General features: G+C 43.3%; 2 protein-coding genes across 8 annotated transcripts in view; one reads left to right on the forward strand and one right to left on the reverse strand.

Annotated features, from left to right (window-relative positions):
* Usp32 (Ubiquitin specific protease 32) overlaps nt 1-9795 on the forward strand; it is a 77892-nt gene extending 68097 nt beyond the window's left edge. For 5 of the 6 annotated variants that reach the window (XM_037433185.2, XM_037433190.2, XM_037433186.2 and 2 more), the window contains 5 exons: nt 621-741; nt 858-1049; nt 5049-5516; nt 7684-7776; nt 8688-9795. In XM_037433185.2, coding sequence (XP_037289082.2) covers nt 621-741; nt 858-1049; nt 5049-5516; nt 7684-7776; nt 8688-8858 — 1045 coding nt within the window. In that variant the 3' untranslated portion in view covers nt 8859-9795. Of the gene's footprint in view, nt 1-620; nt 742-857; nt 1050-1971; nt 2114-2983; nt 3117-5048; nt 5517-7683; nt 7777-8687 lie in introns of those variants that run through there. The other variant, XM_075888922.1, reaches the window with a different exon arrangement.
* A 2906-nt stretch (nt 9796-12701) lies between these two features.
* LOC119181932 (carboxypeptidase D-like) overlaps nt 12702-21185 on the reverse strand; it is a 40941-nt gene continuing 32457 nt past the window's right edge. The window contains exons 23-26 of one of the 2 annotated variants that reach the window (XM_075888919.1): nt 19676-19861; nt 17075-17177; nt 15682-15976; nt 12702-13058 (exon numbers count right to left, since the gene is read on the reverse strand). In XM_075888919.1, coding sequence (XP_075745034.1) covers nt 13049-13058; nt 15682-15976; nt 17075-17177; nt 19676-19861 — 594 coding nt within the window. In that variant the 3' untranslated portion in view covers nt 12702-13048. Of the gene's footprint in view, nt 13059-15677; nt 15977-17074; nt 17178-19675; nt 19862-21185 lie in introns of both variants that reach the window. The other variant, XM_075888920.1, reaches the window with a different exon arrangement.

A 21185-nucleotide genomic window follows, 5' to 3' on the forward strand; every position in this document is an offset into this window, starting at 1 on the left:
ACACCTGTGCATGGGTGTGTGGTGCCCCAACTGATGAGGACATTATCGCTTGAGTAGCCGGTGTGCAGCCTGTTGCTGAAAAGCCAGAAGGGGAGGAAGACTAAGTGTGTGTGTGCCCATCAGGTTCTGAGGTGTTGGAGGCACTTAATCGACGTTGTGAAGAGGATTCCCTGCGTCACGTCCGTGCGCGCTGGAACAGAGAGCTGCAGCTGTGGTATTCAGAGAAAAGAGGCAGATGGTCATTCCAGACTTTTAGCCAATAAATATTTTTTATGCCCCCCCCCTCCCCCCCCAAAAAAAAATCCACCCATTTTTGCTCACGTTCATTACCTTGAATTTTGTTTAATTTGAAATTGCTCAGTGTCCCCGTGGAACTCAAATTAACGAGTTTTTAGTGTACATATTGCAGGAAAGAGCAAATCGACAACCAATTTTTGCTGCCCCTTCACCTTCAGTGTAACGAAGTTGTGTACTTAATTTGTCAATTGCCTCCTGTATATTGTAACACTGTCTCATATTTAGGATGTTAAACGTCATATATTATTATTATTAACACTGTCTGTTAAATAAGTGATTCATATGCTCATTGCAAAGTATGTCCTAACGAGAGTTCTTTACAGATTTTGTCGTGGCTGCCCAATCGACTGTGATGATGCGGACTTCAACTTCAGCTCTCTGTACCTGTCCATTGATTGGGATCCAACTGCATTGCACCTGAGGTACCAAGCTTCTCAGGAGAGGGTAAGTTACACGGCTCACTAAAAACAGAGTGCTGATGGCACGGCCCTGTGGGTGTGCATGCTGTTGAACATGCGAGTTTCCAGTTGGGTGGAGGCTGACAAGGCCTGTTTTGGCAGGTGTATGTGGACCACCCAAGTGTAGAGCGAACACGACAGCAGAAAGTGGAACCCATCAGCGTGCATGACTGCTTGGCGGCTTTCACCAAAGAAGAGCAACTGGGTGATCGTGAGAAGTACTACTGCTCGCGTTGCAAGCAGCATCAACTGGCCACCAAGAAGCTGCAAATATACCGGCTGCCACCCATATTGGTAGGCACACCTGGAATCCACTTCCATGCTAGCTTCTCATGCAGTAGACGTCTAGGAGAAGCACGAGACTTTCCCAGAACAGCGTAAAATTTAAAATTAACCTTGAAAATGGAGGGGCACTTGCTGGGAATTTTACGATATCGTGTTCTAAGGTTCAGCTGCCATGTTAGTCCTTACCACTTGTCAATAAGTGTCTGAGCTTTTATTCTCTATTAACCATTTGCTTCAGTTTCAATATGTGCATGTCGACTTGTGTGCCAAGAAATAGTGCAAGACAAGGTGGTTTTAGTCTAGAACAGCCCCTGCCATTGTTTATACATCAATATTTGGCTGTACCCATTGGTGAGGATTGTGCACCACTCCAGCGAGGTGCTTGGCTGGAGCACTATTCATTAATACAGTCAAGCCTGCTTATAACGAACATGAGCTAGACGTGGCATCCGTTCGCTGTATCCCGAAGTTCTTAGTAAATGAAACACAGCTTTAAACAAAAGTTGCGAGTGAAAACACAATTTTTTTTCCCAAAAAAGTCCGTGATGCATGTGCTAGCAGAAGCGATGAGGAGTTTATTTAAAGGGGCAGTATGCCTTTTGCTGATGCCTGTGGCATATGGGAAGCCAGCGCTGCCCAGGTGGAGCGCCTAAAATTTACGCGACGTGGCCCCCTGGTGAACTGGCTGAGAGCCAGCTAGCAGGACAGACCCGCCGCGAGGTGTACTGTGGGCACGTTTTAGCTTTTGTACTCGCCGCTTGCGCTGCAACGCATCATGAACGTCATGCGACACTACCGCCGGTTTTGCCCAATGTGCGTCGTGCTGTAGGCAGGTAATCTGGAACGCGCAAGACCAGCGAAGATTTAGACACTGTTAAAAACAGGGATGCAGCGGGTGAGCAGCGATGCCAGCGACTGTTCTCCCCCACAGTTTCAGCGATGTGGTGTGCGCACCTTCACGAGACTGTTGTTGAAAGGAGGGACGCTGTTTGTTATCAAGTACGTCTATGACGCGGAAGAAACATTGTGACCTTTCAACGTTGTGCCAAGCATCCTACGGCGTGAATTCACGGGTAAGTGTGCTCAAGTAGCGCTTGCGAAGCTCGACACGGTGTGCAGGTTGCTCATTGTGCACCTACATTGAAGTAAAATTAGTAGTAGTTTCTCAGGCAGCACTGAGATAGCATTCAGCCAAGTGACAATTGTATTGAGCGGGAACATATCATTTACGTAGTTGGTAGCCGCAAGTCTTGCTCGATATATAACAAAAGCTGTTCCGCTACGGGCTTTTTTTTACGGTGTGTTCAACGGCTAGCGTGTACCCACAAAATGCCCGTATCACAGTCTTAAAATAAGTTTTTGAAGCTGAGGGTGAATCGTGAAATGAATGTCTAAGGCAACCTTCACACGAAAGGCCAGTGTAAAGCGGAGATTGGTGGTGTTAGCGGAAATGCAAACAAGTCGCCGCGGTCATGCTCTAACGAAGTTGACTCACCATCGTCCGCAGATAATTTGTAAGCTTGCGGCTGGCAGTCATGTAAGCCTGATACTTTAAAAAAATGCTTTTGAACAACCTGGTAGTAATTTGACTTTGCGGTGGTTCCGTAGTTGACATGCAGTGTGGTCAGTAATGGAACATGCGTAGATTATCACTGTTTTTCTAGGTGAGTAACCTTCTGGAGCAGTGCACATGACAGTCAGATATACTAATACCATATTTATTCGAACGGGACGAGCTTTTTTTTTAATTTTTGCTTCTTAACTTGACCCTCTCATACAAAGTACCGAAATTTTATTTTTTATTCCCAGGCATCATAAAACGTCACCCCTCGCGTTACAATTGTGGTTGTTACTACTGAATAAATAATATATGGTGCTTTTCATGTGCTTTCTTGAACATTTTCAAGTGAAGCTTCAATTAAACTACTTGTGATATTTTTCAGAGCACCAACCCATGTCCATTGGTGGAAAACGACGCCAGAGGGAGTTGAACTATACATGCTCTGGACTATTTTTTTCCTGTTATTAAATACTTTTTGCGGTTGTGGCATTTGTGAATACAACAATAACACCAGTCTCAAAGCTTCTTTTTCCTCGTCCGATCATTGCACACGGAGACATGGTTCACGTTAGTATTTGTTTGTACGCCCCAATGTTCCCGGCCACGCTCAACAGGGCAGCACTCCATGTCCACGAAAACTCCAGTGCTGGTTCCCCATACAGGCTGCCTAGGGTTATTAATGTGGAAAACTGGTACAAGCACGCTTGTAGGCACTAGCTCCAAAGTTCTATCACCCTCACTGTCCGATTCCTCCAAATCGATTTTGCCATGCATGGTTCCATAGTGTCAACATTATTATCAGCTGTAATGAAATCAGCACAGCAGATGTGTCACATGCCCTCCCATGTCCGAGTCAACAACGCGCTGCCACAAATCGCCGCTAAAATGGTTCTGTTCGGAAGCTTCAGGCGCGACATCGTGTCCAACATCGACGAAGTCAGCCTCGCGAAAACGGCTTCGCACACATGCGGCTTCATCCCGGCCCACAAAGCGAAAGGTTAGCTGCCGGGAGGTCAACAAATTTGAGCAAGCGCTCCACAACACGGCACCTATAGTAAGACCTAAACGCGCGGATTACGCATGAGCCAAGCGGTCACAATTTCGACGTTTTGTCAAGCGGCACAACAAACCACAAAAGGCCTTCCATCTGCCATCCTGACCACACACGCACAGCAGCGAGTAAGACGTGCACGTACGACGCAGAAGCCAGCATGCATGGAACTGCTCTGGGCCGGTTGGGGTCAGAAAACGAAACTTCTAAATTCGAGCCAGCGTCGCCAGCGTGGCTGGCTTGTGGAGCAGTGGGAGAGTTGCAACAGAGTTTATAGTACACTCTTAACAGAGTGATGAGAGGGGAGCATACGGAGGGGAGGGAAGGCAACCTTGAAAATAAAAACACACGGGAAGAAGGCAGGTCGAGTAGCTTGCTTGCTTGCTTGCAGGGTTCATGAAACGCGTGCAACTCGTGTGTAGGAAAACCTGGGAGAGCGGTCTCCGCTCGCAGAGCTCAAGGAAGTGCATTGTGGCGCCAGCAAACTTGCGCGGCCCCGCCGACTTCTATCATTCGCGACTGGTTCCGTGTAAAAGCTGTTTTTATACTTCCGAACATGTGCGTAAGGCATGCTGAGCCGAGTGCGAAGTGAGCGAGAAAAGGTCCAAAACACTGAACGAATCGCGAGTTAAAAGTTAGCAAAGTCGGTGGTTGCGTGCAAGCGCATGCAGTGACGCTGGCGCAAGCACCAGAGGGTGAAGGAGCATCGCTGATTCAGTCATTTGCAGCCCACTTGGGTAAGTCAGGTGTCCCGTCAGGTGCGTTGCGGCTGGGCGGTTAGCTCGGGGTCCGGCCTGTACAGTCGATGGCCAACAATGTTGGTAAATGGCTGGTCACCCCAGGCCGGTAATGTGAGTGATAGCGTAACAAAACCAGCGATCAAAAACTGAGGGGAGACTAGTTGGCTGACCACTCGTCAAAAAGATCCATGGCAGTGTGAAAACACGGGCCTCGTCTGTCGATGCGGGGTGCTCAGAGTAGCGTAGGGACAAAAGACGAAGGGGTGCGTTATGAAATGTGGTCGGGGAGAGTGACAACTAGAGGGCTGCGGAAACGGGGTTGGCGTTAAGAATCTATGGGCACCTCGCCTATGACTAATGGGTGGTCGAAAGCAGTTTTCCTCCTGGAAGTTCACCTGAGCCCCACTCCGTTCACTGTAGCCGTTCGACGATGCTCAGAGATGTTCTTTGTAACTGCGATTTCGTGCCATTGAAATAATGTACATTTGTACGGTCACGTGGATGTCATTCATTGTAAGCAAAAATTCGATTTAAGTGGGGCAGTTATATGTGGGCTCGACTATACTGCATGTGGCTGACAAAAAAGGAAAGGCCTGTTTCTTTGCGTGGCTCCTTCATGGTAATTGTTTTCGTTTTTGTTTTGTCTTTTGCTGCAGATCATCCACCTGAAACGCTTCCAACTGCTCAATGGAAAGTGGGTCAAGTCGCAGAAAATTGTGCGTTTCCCCTTCAAAGATTTCGACCCAACTGACTACCTGTCACCTGTGCCGCGCAAGGCGGCACTCAGCTTTCGACGCTACCAGCAGACAGTGCCGCAGAAGGCCTCCTCCCCTCTAGTCAAGCGGCTGGCCCCTGAGCTGCCATCACGGTCCAGCCTAGCAAGCCCAGTTCGCAGCCGGCCTGACGTCGCCGAACTGCGCTCAACTTCTGCTTTCTCTGCCGCCTCTCAGGCACAGGCAGCATCAGGTGTCGCAGCAGTTGGCTCATCACCTCACAATGGTGCACTGCTGTTGAACGGTGACATTGACACTGGCGGTGGTGGTGAGCCTCAAGACCATCACAAGCATCGGCTGCATCCCGGGTACAGCCCGCTCGACCTCAAGTACCAGATGTACGCCCTAGCAGTGAGTGTTATTTTATGATTGCGCTTTGCTGCTCTGAGCATGTTAACCCTCTCTGATCATGTTGTTATTTACCTTCATTACATTGCACACTTATTCTGTTATTAAGTGCTGTTGTTCTTGTTCTGTTCATGTTCATTCATGTTCATGTTCATTCTTGTTCATGTGCTCCTGATTCATGCAGTGCATGGTCGTCATGCTACGAAGTTGATCAATCTTCAGGAGAAAATGACACTAACCAGGGTCCTAATATACAAAGAAAATTATTGGCTTTTTATTACAAGCAATAATGTTTGCTAGCTGATGAAGTTCGTTTCTTGTAAGGATGACAAGATCGCCACACGCAGTGCTGTTTTTCCCAAGCACGCCAATATAGTGCGTGCAGGGGTGGATCAAGGAAATCACTCCAACAAACAGCCTTTTGGGAAAATTTAAATAGCAATACAGTTGTTTGCAGCTACGGCGAAAAATTCCATGCCTCCACACAAAGTGAATGATGACAAATGGGCCAAGCTTGGTTCAATGTAGATTCATAATGTCTGCATTGCCAACTAGTGTAAAGGGTTTGTGCTTTTAGGTGTTTTATATTGTTCCGTCCCAGTTATGATTGTTGTTCGTCTATTGTAAAGTTTATTTTTATGCTTATTATTATTCGCACTCGCGTGTCAACTATAGCAATTGTTTCTATGCACCATGACAGCGGACTGTGAGCGTCGACAACAAAGATAGATGCCAAGGTCCGTAATGTGTACGTTGAAGTCGCTGACTAGTATAAAGGATTTTGTCATCCTTTCACAATTATGGCTGATATTAATGTATTGTTAAACTTTTTCTTGTGTCTCACATCCACAGATCTCTAGGTGATTGGCACAAATGCGGACGATAAAGCCTTGACCCTAATGTCCCCCCCCCCCCCCCCCTAAGAAAGGAATCGTGTTCATAGCCACATCTGCTGACAAACAATGAACAAGCGTTTCTTTACAATATGGTGACAGCATAGCTTGTTGCAATTTAGAGGCTCCGGCTACTGTTCAGTTGTGCTAATCTTTTTTTCGTAGTAACTGTAGAAATAGTTGCCTTCACACGCCGGTGCTAGGCGGTGTGGGGTCTCGATATAGAAAGCGCCACGCTCTTGAGGTGAACGGACACAGTAGACACAATCGGAACAAACCAAACAATATCCATTTATTTACGTTTAGAACAACGGTATCGTCAGCCAAATTAATATACATCAATTGTGATGAACACGCTAAAACAACCTTACACTATATTACACAACACTCAACAACATGACAAACAAGGTGGTGTCGCCAACGCCTGACTTACCGCAAGGGCACCCGGCAGACGGCCCGCGGTGCCGTGCACCGGGATCTCACTGCAAGAGAGAATAGTTCGTGCCACCCGCAAAAAAGACTCGCTCAACTCTCTCTGCCGCCACCAAAGCTTGCCACCAGGGGTCACCGCCGGTGCTACTGATCTAACAACCATGGTTATGATAGCGGTGATCTACACTCGCAAACACAACGCCGCCTACCACTCAATAGTTGTGACCCCAAAATACGGCTTCTGTGTGAGCCAAGTGCGCCACACCGCGCAAACAACTTTACAGGGGGTGTCGGCACCCCCACAGCGGATCCAAACAAAAGCCCTTATATGCCCCCTCAAGGATACACATGTGAGTACATGGTCGGCCTGTGCAGAAAATATCCAAGAAAGGAGGCTGAGTCACTAGAGCTGCTTTTGCTGTCAGGCAAGATGGGAAAATGCAGTGTGTCAGTGATTCTAGCAGTCCGTATATTTTAAGGAGTAGCAGTGATGCTGTTTTAGTTTTTTAATTGTTATTTGTGCCCGTATGCTTGTTAGCATGTATCTAATGGCACATTAAAGTTTGTAGTGGTTCAAGCTAACAATCCAAGCAATTTTTAATAAACCGTAGTGTCAGGTCAACACTAATTTTGGATGCAAGATTTTATTCAGGTTTCACACGTGTGACTTGTCTAGTACATATTTAATTGTTTAGTTAGTTTAGCCACCTTACTTTTCATGACAGGAATTCTTTGTACTAGTTCCTTTATGTTGTTTTAATGCTTGCAAGTGCTCACATAATTGTAACCATGCATTAGTAACCTATTTGCTAAATATAATTTTGTTTCTTCTCCTGTTCTTGCAGTGCCACACTGGCATTCTGGGGGGAGGGCATTATGTCTCTTATGCTTGCAATCCAAACAACAAGTGGTACTGCTACAATGACAGTAGTTGCAAGGTGAGTTGGGTGTTGCTTGTGACTAACCATTTTCAGGCGAAGCTTGTTCCAGAATAAAACAAAATTTAATTGTGCCCAAGTGAGTTTGTGACAAGCTCACTTGGGCACCTGTAACTGTGCGTAGCAGTGAGGTTGTCGCAATCTCCGGATGCTCTGAACCTGCTCCAAAACAGCTCTACAAAAATTTTAATGAAGGCCGTTAACTGTGCGACCAACTACCGAGTGTGGAACAAACTGAGAATCTTGTGTTGTAGTATTCTAGTATGCTACTAGCGTGCAGCTTTATTGGCTGTGTAAGAACTGGTATTTTCGTGAAATGTGAAACAGGCAGATTGCTTTCATGTCACACGGTTTGTCAACTGTCGCTTTAATTGTATGTGGCTGTAGTAACTTCAATAATGTGGCACTCAGCTTTACCACTTTGATCTCATTTCTACCACAAGTACTGGTATTTCAAATATATAGCTAATTTCACGTCACATTTGATAACCGTCATTTTAATTTTTCATTTCTTCCAATTTACATTGATGGTTGTTTGCAAAATATTTTTTTGCCATAAATATTATGAGACACTTCGGCGATGCTTTGAATGTTAAAACTTGTATGGCACATTTTGCCATCTCCTTTTTAAAGTGCCAATAGTTGCTTGAAAATGGCAATTTTTTTGCTCTGAAATGTGTTTTTAAAAAAAAGTGAAAATTCACTTCCATCACACATGTGTTGGTTTGTTTGTCAAGACTGATATGTGTTTTTGTTTGTAAAGTTCCACTTCATCTTGTCTTACAAACGTGATTTGATTTGTGTGACTTGCAAGAGACTGGCAGTTTTAAATTAGTTTTTTTGGAGGACTGTATTTTTTTTAATGCATTGCTTTCGTTAATGTTTCGCACCATGTCTTTTTTGCCATGCAGGAAGTTCAGCTGGATCAAATAGACTCTGACTCTGCATATATGTTATTCTATGAGCGAGAAGGCATCAACTATGAGGCATACATGCCAAACACAGAAGGCAAAGTTCCCGACGCGAGGGACATCGATGACGAGTTTGAAAGTGACTTCCGCAAAATGTGCGTCTTGCAGTAGGCACTACGTCGGCAAGGATTGTTCCTTGCCTTCTTGCTCCCAGACTCACGTTGGTGTGAAAATCTTTAAAAAAAAAAATTGACTCTAAAAAATGCCATGTTCAGGCATGCCATTCCTGTGGAAAAGACGACGCACTTGTACCAGGCTCGGATTTGATGAGCCCTCCCATTTCTTGCGTTTGGCTCAATTTGCATCTTTGTGAAGTGGGTGGCACTATATTGCGTTTTAAACAATAGTTGTGCTATACCTACCCCAGCTTCCCAATTTTCTAAATGCCTTTAAAGCTCTCTGAACTCTTCAATATACACGTGTGCATCAAGATTTTCTTTTTTTTTCCCTTCTGTACAAAGAAACGAACGCGAGATGTAGTAGAATGCTTGCAGCTGTGCTGGTTCATAAAGCTGACAGGAGTGTGTTGTGGTTGCAGACTTAAATCACGGCAGGATTTACCTGTAAGCCATCATTGGGTGGACGAAATGAATCGTTTTTATTTTGTGCACTTTCTTTTTCTCTTAAGCCATTGCAGTCAGTGTCAACGCAGAGGTGTAACTTGTGCCGCCACAAGGAGGAAATGCTGCCACGGAAGTCATGCTAGTTGTGTGCTAGGTCAATTTTCTAATCAAAAAAGTCAGTTTTCTGGTGTTTTTACATTTTTTTTAGAAAGAGCAAATGGCAAGGTTTAATATAAAGAGAAACGAATGCTTAATAAATGTACATATATATATATACACACTACATGAAGATTATACATAATTATGCATATCTGTGCTGCCTGTTTTGAAGAGCCGGCCATGGAAGTGCCCATTAATGTGATATGGCAGACCTTCTGTTTTTATTGCGGCTTTCATTAGTTTGTTGCTTGAAGAGAGGCTGTGCAGGTATAGTCTATTGAGTGAAGATGGAAAAAGTATTAAAAATACTCGTTGCCACGGAGAAAGTGTTTTGATTCTTTTATTTCTGCATGAGAATGACTAGAGGTGAGTAGTTGCAATTTTTCCTCATCTGAGCACACTTTAGTTAAATTTTTTTGTTACAAGAAAAAAAAAAACAAATGTCAACAATGTGTTCAACTTTGTTTCTTGGAAGACATGACAATGACACAGGGTGGGTGCAGTAGTAGGTGTGTGAAGCTGAAATGGCAGAGGACAGTAGCCGTTCAATGTAAGCATGTTGTACTTTTTTTTTTTAAGTGTAATTGCACTAGGACTTTGCACCGAATTTCTGGACCGACTGTCTTGTGAGGCAGCTACTGCACATGAACTGCACTGTCCTCCACCAGTGTAAGGGTTATTCACTGTACAGGGATACAAACGGACCCTATCCAGCAATCTGCATCTGCTTCTCATATCTGCAAGCACTACAATGAAAAGCTCTTGTCAAGGTCCTGTAAATACACTGCTCCCATAACATGTAACATGTACACACACATCCCACAATAGACAATCTGTTACATACTTGATGTGCAGTACATTCTGGATAAAACAGATGGGGGTAACATTTCAACAAGTCTCGTGACTGAGCAGCAGAACTAAGAGACAGACACCATTGGGCATTATGCATGAACTTTGGTTGCTTTAGGATGTGTGTGTGTGTGTCTGGAAATTTTCTTATGTAACATGCAACACGACAACGGCACAGTTTTGCTAAGTACGCTTGAAAGACGTGCAACCTCCCAAACAGCCTAACCCAACCCAAAGAATTAAATTACTGGCCAGTGCGCCAGTTGCTGTACGAAAACTAAATAGGTACAATGCTCATTCCACACAACAGGACTGTCAACATCTATATGCAAAAGCTTTCAGCATCTATACTTGTACAAAATAGGACAGAAGTTGGACTCGGCGAAAATGGCTCTTTGGCTTTGGCACTGTATGAATGAACATGGGGAGGAGTTACGTGGTAATCAAGTGGAATCTTGTAATAGCGCAGCCTGTATTAAGGTTGGACTTTGACACAACCGTAGCACAGTGAAGTCTGGCACAACTGTGATGGAATCTGGCTACATTCACACACTGAACTTAAATGTCTCGGCGTTATTACAGGACTTGCACAAGTTAATGTAAGCCTTTGAATGTTTGCGTTAGTAAGCCAAAGAATTTACAACCTACTACTGCAAAATTTTTTTGGCAGCTTGCCCTTTCAAAGTGCAGCTAGTTCAAATCGCTAGATAATGGAGCTTCGCCAAAATATCTAAACTTGGAATTTCTAGAGACAGCTGCACATTTATGGATGCAAGTGCACTGCATGAAAAAGGTGGTGGTGGCATTTCAGGAACCTTGCTTGCATGAGATGCCACTACTTTGGTTGAATTTGATTTGAACCCTCATGGTGATGCGACACCCTCCTAAAGTGTTGTGCAAGGGGTAGTCTACCATCACAATTTATGCCCACAACACACTGCGTATTACATGATGCTAAAGCATTTTCATTTAAAATTTATGATTATAGATACGATTACACTATGTATTAGTTCATACTATAGATGTAATATTTCTCTGTTTGGAGTTGTCAAAAGACAAATATTATGATCAAGGCTGTTATATTAATGCAAATTTGGTATTTTCTGATACACATCACAAAGAGTGGATAGTAAAAAAAATGTGCTGATGGTCTACAAAACTTGCACAACAAAGCCAAAGAACTCACTCCGCTGACTCAGTAGACAGAAATGTGGCTGATTATGTTTAGAATGAAACCTCAACAAATATGCTTCCTAGCAGGAACCATTTTTGGGTGTGGGTGCAATCACAGTAGTCCATACACTGAAATGAAATAAGGCCACTGCACATATTGTAACTATTTACTAAAACAATGTATAACTTTTTCTCTCTCTCTCTTTTTTTTTGCTGCACGTGTGTGCAGACTTTCACAACTTTCTATGTACACGCTCAACACACTGCACTGGATACGCAATAACGGGAAATTTCGCTTTTGTCACACTCGTGTCTCAAATATATTAGATGCTATATCACGTGGCCCAGCGTGCGGCTGCTCCGAAACATCACCCTACAATTCCTCGTATCTCGGCACAGACATATAGATGTGAGAGATGAAGCGCCACCCAGGTGGCTCCCCCGATTAGTATCATCACAATGGCCACACCAGCTAGCAGCGAAGTCGGGTTGCTGTTAACCATCATAAAAAAGTAGCACAAGTCCAAAAATACAGAGAAAAGAGCGTAAAAAAAACAAGGTTACAAATAAAAGTGATTGCACCATCGTAAAAAAGTGTTAAAATATGCCAGCACTACCCAAGCGCTCTTGGTATAAAATGTTCGACAGCTGTATATTCAAATGTCAAACTAATCTAATACACTTGTTTGTTCAACTTAAGCCTACACACTTCAATTCACAGCTGTTCATCACCAGTACACAACAGAATTTTTTTTTCAGAACATCAGTCAGTTTAACGTATCGTGACTGCATATGTGCTTGTCACTTATTAACAGCAAAACGATGTCCAGGGCTTGAACCTCTGCTGAAGTACTGGCAGTGCTCAGTTTCACATCCATGCCGAACATTCACTTGACCCCTCACATGTACCGTGCATGTAATGTGTTTATGGTGGTATATGGAATGAAACCAGAAGCACTTCTCCCATAGAATTTGTTTTTTGCCCAAGCGATATTGTTCCTAGAAGCCTGCTTTCGTAAATAATTCAGCGAAAAACAAAAGCCGCTTATGGAGACTATCCCTACCATATTTACAGACTCGTGTGCAGCTGCTCACAGCCTATTTTTTTTTTTTTTAATGCAAAGCCAAGAATGCAGCAAATCCTCTCACAGCCAGGTATGTCACCAGTTGCGGCACATGCCCAGTTCGCAACTCTATGGCTTACAATGTCAAGAAAGCACCTGTACCTGCATATCTGAACTATTGCTCTACTTTACCATATGCTGGCCCAATTCCATTTGCTATCTGTGCAAGCAGGCTTCGAGGTAACACAATGTCGCTTTCACATCCTTCTTCTCGGAAGTAAGTAAAGATTAAAATGCAGTAAAGCTCTGGAAGCATCTGGATGCCAAAATCACGTCAGTCCCTGCCTATGGCAGCTGAGCAGGTGGCAATCGGGCATTTCGATTGGCACTCCTTGCTGCTCCCTCGATGAGTGCACTGATAGTCCGGAAGCTCCATCAGTACCAAAGATGGTGACAAGGAGAGGTTCTCGACTGTCAATGCCACAAGTGCTGATTATATCGACCTGTACAAGAAGTGCAAAGATATTTGTAATGCGTGAACCCCTCCCCCATAATTTCTGAAGACATTACAGCTCAAAACTAGTGTCGCGCAAGATTTTTCAGTTTGCAGATCTCATCAATGTACCTAAGGAACTCTATAAACAACCAGAAGTGGAAGCAAGGGAAAGAGAGGGAGCGCTTGGGGTGTTACTACCAACGACAAGTGCAAATGCAAAGCAAGCAAAATTAGAGACTTAGTAGTTCAGCCAAGCTCAAATGATCAATACACCTCCCTGCTAAGCAATGCACCATTTGCAAATGGCTGCTTATTGTCTGAAGGAAGGTATACTCATATTGTCTGCTTTTTGTAGCTCTGGACCTAACCTAGTCAGTACCACCAAATAGATCAATGCACTTGCTGCACAGATTTGTTGCCTGTACTAAAATGTAAACTTGGCCTAGCACAATTTTTTTTAAGCAATAAGGCCTATAGTGTTGCAAAACACTCGAGTAACAAGCAGCCTGCTTTCAGGGAACACAGGTTGTATGCCACTCGTGTCTGTACATGGTCGTCAAAATCTCTCTGTATGGACCATCCAAATGTCATAATTTGCGATAGAAAATAGGGAATGTTTAAGGCAGAAAGCTGGCTAAGTTGGCTGCTTGAGTTGAGTGGCAGCCAACTCAATTCAACTAAAGAGCATCACATGCTTTATACATAAAGTGTTAAGCACACCTGCACAAGATTAAAAAAGTGACAGTCTCTCCAAAAGGGCGAAGCAATAAAATGTGATGGAAATATATTCGAATGTTTTACGAAGGAATTAAGGCTAGCAGAAAGTTTCCTGCTGCGGGCCACAGTAGATGACCACAACAAGGCTCGAGCGTAGTGGCAGCGTCAATATACGAAGTGAGGCTGGCAGTCAACTCATTTAGATCCAATCTCACGTAAATCTAAAAGCTGATGTAAGACAACATGGCCACTCTAGGTACACTTTTGGCACCGTGTTTTCGTGTTGAGAGCGCAGCCCACAGCAGCTCCCGCCTGCTGTGGGGGCACAAGGTAAGTGCTGATTGTGGTCGCCATAACGCCCAACCACAAGCGTCGCACCCTTGTTCACTCGCGAGATAAGTGCACCCAGACGAAAAGGCGATGTTCTCTCCGCAGAAAGAGGAGGTTAGCGCATCCTTCTCTCTCTCTCTCTCTCTCTCTCTCTCTCTCTCTCTCTCTCTCTCTCTCTCTGTGTGTGTGTGTGCGTGTGTGCGTGCGTTCGTGTGTGTGTGTGTGTGTGTGTGTGTGTGTGTGTGTGTGTGTGTGTGTGTGTGTGTGTATATATATATATATACTTTAATATCGTATCACCAGGAAAAAAAATATCTGTGTGCCTGTAAATGGCCCCCTCAAACTATGCACTACATATAAAATTTCATTTTCCAAAAGTAAAAATTTGTGTCTACATATGGCAACATTCGTTCTGAACATCATAAAAACACCTCTGATAAATGAAAGTTCGGGCTTTCAGTGCTTTAAGTAATTTAAGATGACTCAAAAAGACTAATAGCGTGAAACTTTTGTTTCAGGCCTGAGCAACCTCGCACTGCACCCCACCACTTCATTTTGTCCACACAGGAGCTGCTAAAGTTGACTTTAGCTGCTCAGTCTTGGAGTGTGGGTGACCGAGGCATGTCTTTTTCAACGACACTGAACACTTTGCCATAGTCATGTCCACAAACGTAGACGCAGGTATCAAAGACGTTATGCTGGCCTAGCGCAACTCTGCATGCTACCTGCTAGCACCTGCTGCTGCTCTCTACACTATGAGGAGCAGAGTTTCAGAAATCTTACATCCTTAATATTGTTTTAATTTACTATTTCATTTTCTCGCGCTTAGGTTGACTGACATGTGAGAATCTTACATTATTATTATTATTATTATCTTACATCATCATTATGTGAAAATTTTACATCCTTATTATTGTTTTAATTTACTGTTGCATTTTCTCGTGCTTAGGTTAGGTGCCTGAACACCTTTTGTTCTGCACTATGAAGGTGTGTAGCTTCAGACTTTGTAATATTTACATCTTTGACACCAGATGTCAAACGAGTATGGGAGTTACTAATTAGTCTATCATACAGTTATTGAAAAAGTACATGTCAATGTTCCTGTTCTCTCAGAAATGAACAGCCTCAATTTTGCTACTACTACCTGAACTGTTCCTGTACCTTACAGGAAATGAATATTTTATAGGAGGTTTCTATAAAATTTAGAGTTGTGCACAAAATAATACATCTGTAAACATTAAGTACTATCTGCAAGTACTAAACTAGGTGAACTCCAAGATAAATGTTAAGTGCAGCGTGTATGGTGAGACCAGTCAGGTAAAACAGAATGAGAAAGTTCATTGATAAGAAAAGCAAAGTAGTCAACCTGAGATGCATATCTCTAGGCTAGTTACTCTGCACTGGGATAACTCGCAGCCGGTAAATCACGTAGGGCACAGCTTCATTGCGTTAGCTGACTGCTCCCTAAAATTATTGACAAATTAGCATTCTAAATAGTGCAAACTGCAGGCAATTTTCTCACTTTGACAATGGTGCACCCGTACGAGTAGTCCAGAGATTGTATGTTACCTCTACTCACTCACTTCGCACTGCTTTTCCAATTGCGGGTGTTGTAGATTTCATCCTCCGAGGAAGTGTCGTCGTGGTACTCCGCTGTCTTGAGCAATTTGCTGTGCACACTGCCACCAGAGCCACTGTTGTTGGCACTCTTGCGGCTCTTGTGCTGTCCTATTCCATTGTCATCGTCCTCATCGTCATCAAACAACGTTCCACCGTTGCTTTGCACGGGCATGAAGCCAGCCCTTTCGGGCTGTCGCTGGCTCATCACCACAGTGTACAGGCAGAGCGCACTCACCATAAGCAGCAGCACCAGAGAACCTGCATTAGCAATGACGGAAAAAAAAAAACGCTCGTCACATGGGATGTCATACACAGTATGCTGGGACGAACTGAGGCACGACTTCAAGACCGCTAAGGGCCACTGTTTTTTGTTCCGTCTTCTTATGCCATGCCACAGGCGAGTTGAGGCACCACTCTTTGTTAACACTAACTGCGCAAGAAGAAAATGTGAAAATAACGAGCAATAACAACACTGACCAAGCTGTATCGACATGCTACCGATTGCGATTAAGCTGGAACACCTATGCAAGGCTTAACATAAGGTATATTTACCAAGAAACTGTTAACATATTTCATTTATTTACAAATCTAAGATCACTGCCACTCTCATTAGAGATTATAAACAGGAAGGAACACAGAAAAATTATCTGGCATCATAAGATCCAATAATGATGTCATACATTACCATTAGAAAAACACATTATAAAAACCATTTTATAATAAATTAATTGAAGAGTATTTCACCGAAAATAAATTGTAAAAGACAAAAGCAATACATTAGTAACATTACATAGGCTCATTAACAAGTTCAATAATTCTAGAATGACATTAGTGCTGCTTGTGAAGCAAGCACTCCCGCTTCGATCTCACTTATAGACTTGCTTTAAAATTGCTTGATTTGTTAGTTACAGTAGGTTTCAGTGAGTTTGTCTTTGATTGGTAGAGGAAAAAAATTAATATTTGAAGCAATTAGTGTTAAAAAAGTATGCAGTTACTGTATGGGAATGCTTATGACAGGTAGACCTTCCATAGTATAAGGATATAATTCTTTATGTATAAATCTATGTGTCATGTATCTGGAACATCAGCTAGTTGGGTAACCTTGGTCCAATTTTGTAGTGTTACGATGCCAGTATTACTAAGTAGATGTGTAGGCGAGTTTGTTAGATTAGAGTCTAAACTTGTTGAAAATAAACTTAACTATGCTAGGTTTCTAACTAGTTTAGTTATGAAATTAACTACTATAAGTAAAATTAGAATATAAGTACGGTACTCGCCAGTAAGTAGAAAATTAGAATATAAGTACGGTACTCGCCAGTAAGTAGAAAAAAATAGCACATCAAATTCCTCACTCACCTGTAAGAACAACAAACACATGTTTTGGCAGGCCAGCAATCACAATGTTCTCTTGCAAGAGGAACTCGACTGTAGTGCTACGACCAGCATAGACTTCCACAATCTGCGCAGTGTAAAACAGGAAGAAGTGCTCTGCATCATAATGCATTCATTTTTCTTGCATAAAGTTTTTACTGGTTCCATGGCGTTTATTGATTAACTTTTTCTTAACCTTATCTCTGCATTTGGACTAAAGCTGCTCGTAATCCGCAGCCCCTCAGGTCCCCAGAAAGTAAAAGTAATGGTGCTCATGCAGGCGCATAGCCATAAACTCCTTTATTTTGAGAGGGGCACCCCTTTGAAATGGTAACTTTTCGCTCCCTATGCCATGGCGGAATAAAAAACGCCAGGCCTATGCGGAAGGCGCAGCATAGTCACAGCAAAAGCTAGCGGAGCGGCCTTTCGGAGCCTTTTCTAAACACTCATTGGGTAACTGCTGCAAGCACACTTGCTTGATGCCCATTATGGCATTAATAAAAAATTTTGGGGTAGTAGGCCGACATTCGCCATGCTATTTTCCGTCATTCTTCTGAGAAGCGTGGTATTCACTAAACTACTGCGAGGAATGTTGTGCCAATTGTTCTTGCAGTGTCTGACAATGATTAGGAATTATGCTTGAAGTGGGTATGGGCCACAGTTAATAGCTGAACAAAAACAAGCTTTTGTAATGGATTAGAGCATTGGAAGGCCCACTCGTTACGCTATTCATATTGTGCATTGACTGCTTGTTCTTTCGCTGATATAAAACACTTTATAAGTTGTATTACCGCGATTGCTTTCCGGACACATTAAGCCTGCCTAAAGCAAGTTTGTCAACAAGTCCCAAGCACCAGCATGGCTCAGCGGTAGAATACTAGGCTGGCACCCAACGGACCCGGGGTCGAGCCCCACTGTGTCATTGGAAATAAGTTTTTTTTTTTTTTTTTGCTATTTTGCGCGATGTGGTTACGGACATTGGCGGCGGTGGCGGCGGCTGACAACTACGGCGTTGCGCGAGACCAGAGTTGTGATCTCATAACAGTTTTCGTTGTAATTCGGAGGGAAGAAGGGGGGATCCATGAGCTCAGTGTGCTTCCCCCTAGCTACGCCCCTGTGCTCATGCGGTCATACCACTTTAATTGCTATATGCACTCTTATAGGGAACGTACGGATGCCCCAAAGGTTTCTGATTACCATGTTGAAAGCACGAACATCTGTCTTCCAAAAATGTCCCAATGTTCCCCTATTCCTTTGCTGCAGTAATAGTAGCGCCACAGCAGCACCAAGAGCCTCTACACATGCTGGCAAGGTTGTCTTGTTGCAGTAAGTGACATACTGTGGCCAGTTCTCAATGAGTTAATATCTGCATTAGCATAGCAAGCTGTCAAAATTTTTCAACAGAGCTAGAGTTGCTCTTGGCAGTTTAGAATTTTCATTCAGCACATTTTACTGAGGTGTTTAACACAACATTCTTCCAGCAAATGTCAGTTTTATTCGATTATCTCTGATGCCAAGCAAGCACTTTAGTACATCAATATGCTGACAGCACAACTCCACTTAACTGCTGTACACAGAAGCACTGACACAAAAATCTTGGTCTGGGGTTCTTTTGTTGCAATACCTAGCTGGGGGCCTGTTAAGTCACAACATTGCACGTTACTTGCTGCAGTGTGTGTTAGATAATTATTTACAGTCTGTTCATTACAGACTAGTTTAAGTTCAGGAGAGCTTCGAATGCGACAAGCTGCCGGGTGTAACAAACGCCACCTAGCGTGTACAACGCGGTACACAAATTTAACCACGTGAGCACATACAAGTGTAATGCACTTCCAAGCTGCCTGCATTGTCTGCTCACTTTCTTTCACCTGCCACACGTGCTGCGCGGCGTCATCGCTATCATCATCGTTGTCTGGTGGTGATTTTCTCTAGGCTTTCTATGTCTTTACTGCAGGCATGTGCTTGCAAGCAACTGCCACAGGAGTCTGCTGGGGCAAGCACGGCAAAATGGCAATAGCAACTATGCCACCATTACTTGCTGTGCCAGTTTGGAGCTTGACTTCAGTGGTGATGTCGAGAAATTAGGGGTCCCCATCAGGTCACCCAAGGCAATGTCAATGTCACGAAGTGCAGTTTACAGTACTCAACTGCGTACATGTGCTTTGATATTCATATAAATTGCCATCCCAACTACATACTTGCCATTGAAACTTAGTAGATGATATATGCACATTCATGTAAATCGATCATGCAGGCATTTTATGTCATTTTCTCTCTAAGTAACACAACAAAGCCTCAACAAAAACAGGCATGCAAATTAGCTGTGCCAGTGCTCTAGGCATTGTTTGTGCAGCATAAGCACCTCTTGTACCTCTCTGCCAGCTGTCAAGCACTTAAGCTTTGGTAGTCATTACCAATGACTACCAAAGCTTAAGTGTGAAAGCAAAACGTTAAAGGAGGTGGGGAAGGCAAGGAAAGTTCTAAAAACGACTTAATACGAGCATGAGCTGATTTCCAGCCACATTTACTGATGTTGAAACATCTGCATGTCTAAGAACAGATGTGAGGCACCCACATGGGCCCTACCTTGGTCATGGTATAATAGTCGGGTGCGCTGATCACCACCTGGTAGCTTCCCTCTCCCAGTGGAACCCAGAACTCGCCCAGCTTGGTGCTTGGCCTGTGCAGAGGCTGGCCCTCAATGCTGATGTTGGCACCAGGAATGGGATCGCGGCTCTTTGTGCGCACGTAACCTACCAGCCCCTGGGTGGCCTGCAATTGAGAGGTTATCAGGGTTGTCAGAACACTTTCCTCTACCCCACTGGAGAAGCACTATCAAGAAATATGGCCATACATGATAAAGATATGTAAGTAGAACACAGTGGTGTATGCATCTAGTCAGGTTGACTCATGACTTCAGAGGAAAAAGCGTGCAGGAAAAGGACATAAGAGAAGACATTCAATGGCACTATTGCATGTCCCTTCAGGTGTCATCTGCCTCTGCACTGTTTGTACTCAAGTTGAAAGAGATAATATTGTTCTCTTGGTGGCACCTTTCTTAATATGTGAGTAATGTACCAGATGGAAGGCATTTGTGTATGAGCTGACATTCACTAAAATACAGCGGTACCCAACTTATCTGCAAACAAAAATAATGAAAGTGACAGCTTGCTTAAAGTTTTAGGGGAAAAACCTGACTACACAAAATTTGGGAAAAAGCATAGCACGTGTACCAAAAAATACAAAAAACAACAACAAAGGAACACGAGTCGCACGTGACGTCTAAACAGTAATTCCCCTCGCAGTGATCTGAGCATCACCACAACATGCACGTTACCGTGCACCATACACATTACCATACATCATACACGTTATTGACTATTATTTTTCTATATTTATGACTAATCTACACTCAAACAAAAACAGATATAACAAAATATCGATTATAACAAAGTAAATTAAAAGAATAGTCTTCCAGTAGATACAGTGTTAGTAATAACCTTTATAACGAATTTTTATTAACAACAAATTAACAACAAACTTATTTTCTTGTAAGATGCAACTTTGTCATAATAAGGTTTGAGCATACTTGCAAAAGCTTATGTCCAGCCTACTGCACCCATCATTAAAAACATTATTATTGCACATTCTGAGACTAGACTAGTTTGAATCAAGGTAATTCCATTTCTGGCTAACAGATATGCACCCGTATCACGTAAAATTGTCTTGTTAAGAGGTTGTCAGGCAATACTGTTTCACCTGCATTAACATTTTTATTAAGAGTGTAATACAAATGAGCTGGAATGGAAAATTGAAGTTTTTATATACATGAAACATTCTTTTATGCTTCTGCATTCGAATAAATTTAATTCGAGGACCATCCTCGTCAAAGTTGCGATGGCAGAGAAATCTGGGGTGTCAGATTGTCTATGGTCTGTGTACATGTTTTGTAATGCAGCTATGTCGTCATCATGAGGAATATTTGTCTACAATGAACAGACATCAAGAATAGCCAAGTACGAGTTTTTCGGCACACACAGACCTGCAATGTCTCAAAGATTCAATAAGGTACACACCTGTGTGCTTCATGCTAACA

This window comes from Rhipicephalus microplus, chromosome 3, assembly GCF_043290135.1.
Source record: "Rhipicephalus microplus isolate Deutch F79 chromosome 3, USDA_Rmic, whole genome shotgun sequence".
NCBI classification, from domain to species: domain Eukaryota; kingdom Metazoa; phylum Arthropoda; class Arachnida; order Ixodida; family Ixodidae; genus Rhipicephalus; species Rhipicephalus microplus.